Raw genomic sequence first — 10,167 nt, 5'->3', positions numbered from 1 at the left:
ACCCTAGGTATCGGAGGCGAAAAAGGCGGATCGGAGCATCCCTATACCTAACAAGATCTACATATTAAGCAGAGAGAAAGTGAACATACTTACAGCTATATTGTCCTGTGGGTAATAAAAATAGAAAGAAAGAAAAAAAGTGTTACAACCAATGCTGCAAGAAGCACTAATCAGTTTAAGTCCAAGTCTCTAACCACCAGAGACTACTGTATGATGTAAATCCAGTCTCTACAGAGCATAATGCAGTTAAATTAAATGTATAAGCTGACGAAGGTGGGAGTGTATCTGTGTCATACCTCTGTCTTGGATGCTGGGTGATCTTTTTTCATTGCTGAACTGTTAACAGCATTCAACAACCTACACAAAAACACATCAGGTAATCTGTGACGGTAGTTATCAACTGGTTTGCATCAAGACAACAAGTACAGATCCAACACTGACTGTACCAAGAAATGGTTTATTGTGCAAAAGTGGAAAAAAAAATCTGGTCTTACTGGTCTTCTTTAAAGTAGGTGAACCCCACAAATGGCAGCTGATTGCCAACGAAGGCTTTGGATGTGGGAAAGGTCTCTAATTCTCCTTTATCTTCCTCTATCTCATCGAAATTACTGGTGTCTATGTCACTGCTCAGCTCTGGAACCACAGGTGCTGCAGCTGGAGAGAGAAAGGACAAAAAAGGGTAACTGTGCGTTTATAACAGCTGATGTAAACAACACTGATAGTAGAGATGATAATAATAATAATAATATTGCTCATAAATGTACACTTCTACCTCACAGTCTTGCTTTGTCTTTAGTTGGGTAACACTGGAATGCGAATGTGTATTGAGCACAGTTATTATAGTTTTAGAACTTTTTCGTTTTCATTTTGTTTTTTATTTTTTTATATCAGTTTAAATATGTTTGTTTTAATGGGACATAAATAGCTGAGGTGTGCACTAATATTAATACTGAATACGAATACTAAACATATCTTCTGCAAAATGTCATAGTTTCTAAAGAGAGATCTGTTACAGAAATAATACACTTTCAAACAACATCTAAACTAACTAAATGGAAAGTTTTTGGACATTTAACTGCATGTTAGTTGAAACTAAATGCAATCAGCTGAACTTTTCCAACTCTTCTCAATATTTTTATTGAATAAATAAATATTTCTATTAGAGCCCGACCGATATATCGTTTTGCTGATATTATCGGCCGATATGAGCCTGTTGCCGATATATCGGTATCGGCGAATATGCCGCCGATATGAACATTTTTTTACAGAACATATAACGCAGATAAAATGCTTGAAATGGCGTAATTACTTAGTTTGTCCAGCAGCGCACGCTCTATTGTTTGCTACTGGCGACCTGGATGAAACGCTTTTGAAGCTTAAGTCTATGGAAAACCATTGAAACTTTGAACGGCCATATCTCCGTAATGGCGTGGCGAATCTGCACCAAATTCGGGGAATTCCTTCAGCTCGAGGAACCCTCTCGAACATGAATCGAGTGTACGTCTAGAAGCCCGCTTTCGAATGAGACCTCCCCCGCGTCGATAGCCCCTGGGGTTCGGGGGGTTTGCGAGTGGTTAAATTCGCAGTCCGGCGCCGACCAATCAAGCGATCCCGGGGGGCTACCGACGCGCGGAGGGTGGCGTTCGAGAGTCAAGTCAAGTCAAGTCAAGTCACGTTTATTTATATAGCGCTTTTAACAATACAGATAGTGTCAAAGCAACTGAACAGCATTAATTAGGATAATAGTGTGTCAGTAATGCAAAATGACAATAGTAAACACTCATTTTTCAGTTAAAGACCTGAATTCATCATTCAATTCAGTGATGTCATCATCCCGCTCAGTTCAGTTTAAATAGTATCTTTGCAATCATGTCAACGATATCGCTGGAAATGAAGTGTCCCCAACTAAGCAAGCCAGAGGCGACAGCGGCAAGGAACCAAAAACACTTGGGTACAATTAAAAAAACTCTATATTTCAAATGCATACAATGAATAGACAGAATTTTGATGCAAGATGAAAAACTGATGCTGAAAATTGGACAAGTCAGAACAGTCGCATGCCTTGATCAAACAGGATCAGGTTATTTTATGTTTAAGACAAAACAAACATAAAATCTCACAGCATTAGCTGTAACATGGAGGCTGCAAGCCTATGAACGGTGTAGGAAAACTAATACTGGCCTTTGGGTGATAGTTCACCCAAAAATAAAAATTCTGTCATCATTTATGCATGTATGAATTTCTTTTCTTCTGTTGAACACAAAAGACGATATTTTGAAGAATATGGATAACCAAACTGTTTTGGTCCCCATTGACTTCCATATATTTTTCTCCATACTATGGAAGTCAAGTCAATAGGGCCCATCAACTGTTTGGCATATAGCTTTGTTCTTGTCCACAGTATCTTTGTCATCGTGCTTGCAAAATCTAAAATGCTTCCATACCTCTGACTTTTTATGTGAAGGCAGGGCTCTACGCTTACTTTTCTTTTTAGGAGCACCTTCTAAAACAATTATCCAAAATGTTATAAAAAAGTAGCCTTCCCATTACGAGGTGATATTTGACTCCTCTAACTTTATTAAAAGTATGTCATCTTTTGTTAAATTCTTTAAAAAAAATTATTTTATTTCATAAGCTTTTTAAAAAATGTAATTGAAACGACAGAATAAGAACAAGTAGAATGAGAAATATAAGTTACCAATCAAATTAAATCAGTATTAACAAAATTAATTTGTAGAGGTGGCACAGAAGAACACAAAAGTGGCTTGGTGTACTTTCAGACATTTAATGAGGCTCAGAAGTGGAATGAGTGCAATTAAATCCATAAATTCATGATGATATTAATGTTTTAAATATAACATTTTGAATATAGAAACATTAAATGATTTAAATAACTGAAAAGATACTTTTAAAATGAAACAAACTGCCAGCAGATGGTGGTAAGTCACTGATTTTTATCACTGAATCATTCATTCAATTGATTCATTCGAACGGCTGATTCATTCAGGAATGAATCAAGTGACAGTCTATATGAATGGGTAATCATGAATCACTGAAAAAAAAAACGTTCATTCATAAACGAGACACCGCTGTGTTTGAATGGAGATGCGCAGCGGCTCCGCTGTGACTTTTTTTTTTAACTATTTTCGACGAAATAGAGCAAAATCAGACAATAGTGTTATAGTCAGACAATGTAAGTAACTTAATATTAACTTCTTGTTTATTGAATTGTATTAAATCAGTATCACATTTACAAACTCCTTTAAAAATCATTAAAAGCCGGCACTCATCTTAGTTCATCTCGATCTCACATCTATAATCAACGAAGCTCTCTACACTGCGCAATGAATCTCTCACTTTGCTTATGAAAGGATTCGTGAGATATGTCTGTGATACATTACTCAACGCGGTCGCACTGTAGAGCCCTGGAAGGTGGTGTTGACGTCGGGAACGCACCTGAATCCGCCATTTTATGCAATGAATGAATGACGGACTCTCTGCTGTAGCATCGCGCAAGGCAAATAAGTGGGTGACATCTAGTGGCTTAGACTAGTAATAAGATTAACGTAAATCTTATGTTCAATGTTTGTGGAAATAAATATTGAAAAAAATCGATCCGTGGCCTTCGAAAATCGATACTGAATCGACCACATTTTTAAAAAACGATATATCGAAAAATCTATTTTTTTGCCCAGCCCTAACTATAATATACACAAAAAATATCGGCCGATATATCGATATCGGCCTTTTTTAACTCCCTAATATCGGTATCGGTTCCAAAAAACCCATATCAGTCGGGCTCTAATTTCTATTCTATATATTAACATGTGCTTCAGTATGTCAAAATTATGTGCAAAAGATTATTAAAAAGGTTTAAAAATTCACTTTACATTAGAACTTTAGTGCACTTCTTTAAAAAAAAGAGTTAAGAAATGTATTTAATGATATTTATTTCATTAATATTATATTACATGCAAGAAGATTTTTTTTTTAGTTTAGTTGTGCACTTTTTTCCACAAGGGCAATGTTCCATAAAGGCAAGAAGGTGTTTGAGAAACACATACATTCACTTTATTGATTTTTTTAAAAATTTCCAGTGATATGACAAATTCCATAAACATTTTTATTACTATTTTCTGTTTAAAATGTACTGTAAAACATATGCAAGTATGATGGACATTTACTCACTCTCTCTAATGGTGCTGAAGGTCCACTGGTCGTTTTTAAAGAAAGGATGTCTTTTAATTTCTTCTACGCCATTTCGACCCAGGCGAACCTCCCTACCAAATGCAAACATCGGCAAAAACATTTTGTCAAACAGGCGTGAACCCTGGCAGTTGACCATCAATATGGAAATACATGTACATCTATCTGTGCATGTAAAGCTCACCTGTCTGTTAGGAAGGCACAGATGATGTTTTTGGCTTCTTGAGAGATCTCAACGTCACCAGGAAAGTTAAGAGAGTTCTTATGGTTCATAATCTTACTATAGGTCCCCACCAGAGAATCGGCGTAAAACGGTGTATCACCTACATACACAAACATTAATCTTTTTTATTAAATCAATACCACAAATGCACAATTTAGGCAAATGCACAGATTCACATTCCTGACTCACCAACCAGCATCTCGTAGATAAATACTCCCACTGACCACCAGTCACACTCGCGTCCATAGTATCCGTCCCCTCCCTGAGACTTGAGAACCTCCGGCGAGATGTAATCGGGGGTTCCGACCGCAGTGTCACAATGAACCATCCCCGTCTATCATCAACCAACCAATCAATAAGTCAACTGATAGAATCTTTGTCGATCTAGGTCTAGAGACTCAACACAGCAATATATACAATTGACAAAAAGTAATATCACATTACATTACACATAAACGGATGTGAACTGGCACTAATTCAAACATTTTTCTTAGTGTGTAGGTTCTGCTTCTCTACTCTAGATGGCACTATAATATCACCAAGCAGTATGTCCAGCCTAGTTTTTGTGGCTGGATTGTGGCACTAAATGGCATGGTCAGAAATGAACCAGGACTTGGGGGAAATAACTGGCAATAAAAGTGACAAAAATGCCCCAGATGTGCAAAATGTGGGGCAAAAAAAAAAAAACCTTGTCCCTGTAGTGATTTTCATATATTAGTATCTGTAACATAACATTTGATGTATTTCATAACCTTCTATTCTAGGCCTACCTAGTCTTGAGTTCAGTGCCCCTGCAGGGCTACATGACTGGCTACATTTAATCTTAATTCAACATAAACTGAGCAGTTTTAAAATACAACAGCTTCTTAACCTCAGTATGACCCTAAGACCTCTGAACCCATCTGAGGTCTTCCTCACTCAGACATAAAGGAATGAGAGGAAGGCTGAGTTTGGACAAGAACTGGCATGTGTTCAAGGTATTTGTCATGCAATTACATCCAAGAGTGACCTAAAAATCCCTGCACTCAGGGTGAAAGCACCCGGTCAAAAGCTGACAAGAGCGAACCTGAGGTTTTGATGAGAGTCTGTGAACTACTGAAATTTGGCATTGCAATAACTGGTTATCCTCTTACCCCATCCATTTTCATGCATGTCCCAAAGTCAGCAAGTTTGAGGTGTCCGTAGCGGTCCAGCAGCATGTTGTCCGGTTTGACGTCTCGGTGAATAAAGCCCATGGCGTGAATGGCGTCCAGAGCCAACACAACCTCAGCAGTGTAAAACTTTGCCCATTTCTCTGGAACGTCATATGTACTGGTGAGATTGACAAGATCTCCTCCTGGCATATATTCCATTACCATGTAGAGAGAACGGTCATCCTGGAACGCACAGCACAGCTGAGGAAAAGATGAGAAAGAATTGAGAAAAGAGAAAGTATTATTATTATTATTAATTTATTTATTTTTGTGTATGATTGTGTTGTGATCAAACTAGAGATACCCTGATATATTTATAGTCCAATTAATAACACATAATTTAACTTTTAGCATTTTAACTGGAGCAGCTAGCTAATTCTCTAATTAATTTAAATAATATAATATGATATTAATAATCATAATAGGAATCAGTAAAAACATACACTATCATTTTGGGTTGTAATGATTGTATTTTTTTTTATGTTTCTTAAGGAAACCTCTTCTGCTTACCAAGGATGCTTTTGTGATGCAGTAAATACAGTAAAATACAGTAAAAACAAAGACGCAAATCTATGAAATATAATTACACTTTAAAATAACCGTTTTCTATTTATTCCTGTGATGGCAAAGCTGAATGTTCAGCAGCCATTACTCCGGTCTTGAGTGTCACACAATCCTTCAGAAATCATTCTAATATGCTGATTAGGCTCTCAAGAAACATTTCTTGTTATTATACAGTAAATGTTAAAAAAAATTGATTCTAAAAAAATTATTCTTTTGATCAATTTAATGCATCCTTTCTGTATTAAATTATTCATTTTCATCTTTTCATCATTCATCTTTACATAAAAATCTTACTGTTCCCTAACTTTTTAATGATAGTGTGCATATTGGATAGTCATGTGATATTTAACAATTGGAAACAGCATATTCCTTATATTCATAGATCAAACCATAGTGAGTATTCGTGTGTGAAAAAACATTGTTGCTTCTCTACTCTAGATGGCACTATAATATCACCAAGCAGTATGTCCAGCCTAGTTTTTGTGGCTGGATTGTGGCACTAAATGGCATGGTCAGAAATGAACCAGGACTTGGGGGAAATAACTGGCAATAAAAGTGACAAAAATGCCCCAGATGTGCAAAATGTGGGGCAAAAAAAAAAAAACCTTGTCCCTGTAGTGATTTTCATATATTAGTATCTGTAACATAACATTTGATGTATTTCATAACCTTCTATTCTAGGCCTACCTAGTCTTGAGTTCAGTGCCCCTGCAGGGCTACATGACTGGCTACATTTAATCTTAATTCAACATAAACTGAGCAGTTTTAAAATACAACAGCTTCTTAACCTCAGTATGACCCTAAGACCTCTGAACCCATCTGAGGTCTTCCTCACTCAGACATAAAGGAATGAGAGGAAGGCTGAGTTTGGACAAGAACTGGCATGTGTTCAAGGTATTTGTCATGCAATTACATCCAAGAGTGACCTAAAAATCCCTGCACTCAGGGTGAAAGCACCCGGTCAAAAGCTGACAAGAGCGAACCTGAGGTTTTGATGAGAGTCTGTGAACTACTGAAATTTGGCATTGCAATAACTGGTTATCCTCTTACCCCATCCATTTTCATGCATGTCCCAAAGTCAGCAAGTTTGAGGTGTCCGTAGCGGTCCAGCAGCATGTTGTCCGGTTTGACGTCTCGGTGAATAAAGCCCATGGCGTGAATGGCGTCCAGAGCCAACACAACCTCAGCAGTGTAAAACTTTGCCCATTTCTCTGGAACGTCATATGTACTGGTGAGATTGACAAGATCTCCTCCTGGCATATATTCCATTACCATGTAGAGAGAACGGTCATCCTGGAACGCACAGCACAGCTGAGGAAAAGATGAGAAAGAATTGAGAAAAGAGAAAGTATTATTATTATTATTAATTTATTTATTTTTGTGTATGATTGTGTTGTGATCAAACTAGAGATACCCTGATATATTTATAGTCCAATTAATAACACATAATTTAACTTTTAGCATTTTAACTGGAGCAGCTAGCTAATTCTCTAATTAATTTAAATAATATAATATGATATTAATAATCATAATAGGAATCAGTAAAAACATACACTATCATTTTGGGTTGTAATGATTGTATTTTTTTTTATGTTTCTTAAGGAAACCTCTTCTGCTTACCAAGGATGCTTTTGTGATGCAGTAAATACAGTAAAATACAGTAAAAACAAAGACGCAAATCTATGAAATATAATTACACTTTAAAATAACCGTTTTCTATTTATTCCTGTGATGGCAAAGCTGAATGTTCAGCAGCCATTACTCCGGTCTTGAGTGTCACACAATCCTTCAGAAATCATTCTAATATGCTGATTAGGCTCTCAAGAAACATTTCTTGTTATTATACAGTAAATGTTAAAAAAAATTGATTCTAAAAAAATTATTCTTTTGATCAATTTAATGCATCCTTTCTGTATTAAATTATTCATTTTCATCTTTTCATCATTCATCTTTACATAAAAATCTTACTGTTCCCTAACTTTTTAATGATAGTGTGCATATTGGATAGTCATGTGATATTTAACAATTGGAAACAGCATATTCCTTATATTCATAGATCAAACCATAGTGAGTATTCGTGTGTGAAAAAACATTGTTGCACATGTGAGGGGACTTTCAAAAAGGACAAGTTTTTGGCTTCAAAAAAAAGATGTCAGCGGCAGTGCATCTTACCTGCACGACCCATGGGCTGTCAGCAAACGCCATGATGTCACGTTCCTCCCAAAAGAAGGCAGAATCTGAACGTTTGATCATTTCAAACTTGCTGAGCACCTTCATTGCATACACCTTCTGAGAGGCCTTATGCCTAACCTACACAAACACACAACCAGATCATAACAAACTAAACCACATACCTTCTGTGAGAATACTAGTGAGACGTTCACTAATGCATTACTAACAAACTACATTATTCAATTTCTAACAGGCCTTGTGCCTCACTCCCAAAACTATTTAAAATTAGAACTAATAAATACTCTGTGAGAGGTTGTTTTGCCTTCAACACAGACAAGCCACATTTTAAAGCACCCTCTGTTGTTGTGCTTTAGGCATAACGCACCCACACAGCTCCTGTCAGACAACTGACAGAGGAGAATACTGGGTAATCATGTTGTTTGTGTCTGCAGGCTTGTCCAGACGTATCCCAATGCATCTCTCCCCTGACTATCACAAACACACACCCAGAGTGACGACATGATACAAAACTACACATGCTTTCTTTTATATATCTGACATGTAAATACACAATTACAGGGTCCCATTCAACAGGAACCACACAGAACTGCTTGCAGCATTTGGATGAATGTGCACAAACTTAACCCATCCATACAGATTACACATTACATTACTTAAAGTGTGGCTATTAATAGATCTAAATAATTGCAATTAATCTCATTTTAATGGAGTTAACATAGTGCTTTCAAAATGTGATGCATCGAGGAACATGTTGATGCCGCAGATTTATTTAGCAGTGTATGTGCAACTTATATGTGCAAATAAATTGCCTTTGCACTAAATTTACTAATAAAATAGGTACAGGATTATAACATCAGACACAAAAGAAAGAAACAGTGGGAAAGATTTGTACGTTTTCTTAGCAGTCAACACATATACGTTTAAATGCATCCTGAAATTCTTTCAAAAACACTGTTTCCTTACCAGCTGGACTTCTCCGAATGCTCCTCTACCGATCACCTTCACTCGGTCAAAATCATCTGGCTTCATCTGGAGCTCCCTTATTTGGCCCATAACCTTCTCATCTGTACACACAACACATTAAAATCACATTTCCTTGGTCATGTCATGAACAGCCAGATTTAGTTTTCCGGTGACCTATCAGGTCTGTTAATAGTAATGACTGACTAATATAAAATGTACATAATTATAATATAAATAATATAAAATATAAAATAATTATAATTATAATTATATAAAAATTATTAATTGGCCAGTATTTACCCATAATACCCCTTACTCAGGGTAGTGCCATATTTAATTTTTGACAGGAATGAAAAAGAGGCTGTAAGGAATGGAAGTACATGCATACAATGGATTGTACTGTTGACAAAACGTCTTTCTGAAAAACTTTTTAGATTTCAGACTCAATAAAACACTTCATTCACTTCACAGACTTCATTTTGAAAGTTGCGAGCTGGGAAAATTACATGATTTAGGACCTTTATACAGTGCAAGCCATTGTAAAGACATTAAATCTATCCCTCACTGCCTCATTTTCATTTGCATTAAATTCAATATGACGTCTAACCTGACTAAGTTCTATTGGTCAATTAACTGAAGTGGTTTAAGTGTTTTTTAATATTTTTGATTAATTTTTTTTACATAAATCTCATTTGTTATCATTAATGTTATCATTCTAATTTTTTGTGAGGAAAAATGACAATGGATATATCTATACACACACACACACCTCTCTCTCTCTCTCTCTCTATTATATATATATATATATATATACATACAGTGGGT

At 36.2% G+C, this 10,167-nt stretch overlaps 1 protein-coding gene across 1 annotated transcript in view; it reads right to left on the bottom strand.

Moving 5' to 3' along the window:
- The window catches only part of LOC107588686 (rho-associated protein kinase 2-like), a 68,001-nt gene that overhangs the window by 22,108 nt on the left and 35,726 nt on the right, over nucleotides 1–10,167 (bottom strand). Inside the window, exons 3-11 of the mRNA XM_016276897.1 lie at nucleotides 9,343–9,443; nucleotides 8,359–8,496; nucleotides 7,237–7,497; nucleotides 4,619–4,763; nucleotides 4,391–4,529; nucleotides 4,189–4,280; nucleotides 495–654; nucleotides 297–357; nucleotides 90–105 (exon numbers count right to left, since the gene is read on the bottom strand). Of these exons, the coding sequence (XP_016132383.1) occupies nucleotides 90–105; nucleotides 297–357; nucleotides 495–654; nucleotides 4,189–4,280; nucleotides 4,391–4,529; nucleotides 4,619–4,763; nucleotides 7,237–7,497; nucleotides 8,359–8,496; nucleotides 9,343–9,443 (1,113 nt within the window). The remainder of the gene's footprint in view (nucleotides 1–89; nucleotides 106–296; nucleotides 358–494; nucleotides 655–4,188; nucleotides 4,281–4,390; nucleotides 4,530–4,618; nucleotides 4,764–7,236; nucleotides 7,498–8,358; nucleotides 8,497–9,342; nucleotides 9,444–10,167) is intronic.

The sequence above is a fragment of the Sinocyclocheilus grahami genome, unplaced genomic scaffold, assembly GCF_001515645.1.
Source record: "Sinocyclocheilus grahami isolate Dianchi unplaced genomic scaffold, SAMN03320097.WGS_v1.1 scaffold106.1, whole genome shotgun sequence".
NCBI classification, from domain to species: Eukaryota; Metazoa; Chordata; class Actinopteri; order Cypriniformes; family Cyprinidae; genus Sinocyclocheilus; species Sinocyclocheilus grahami.
Note: the sequence above shows the minus strand (reverse complement) of the source record. Positions and strands in the feature narration are given on the sequence as shown.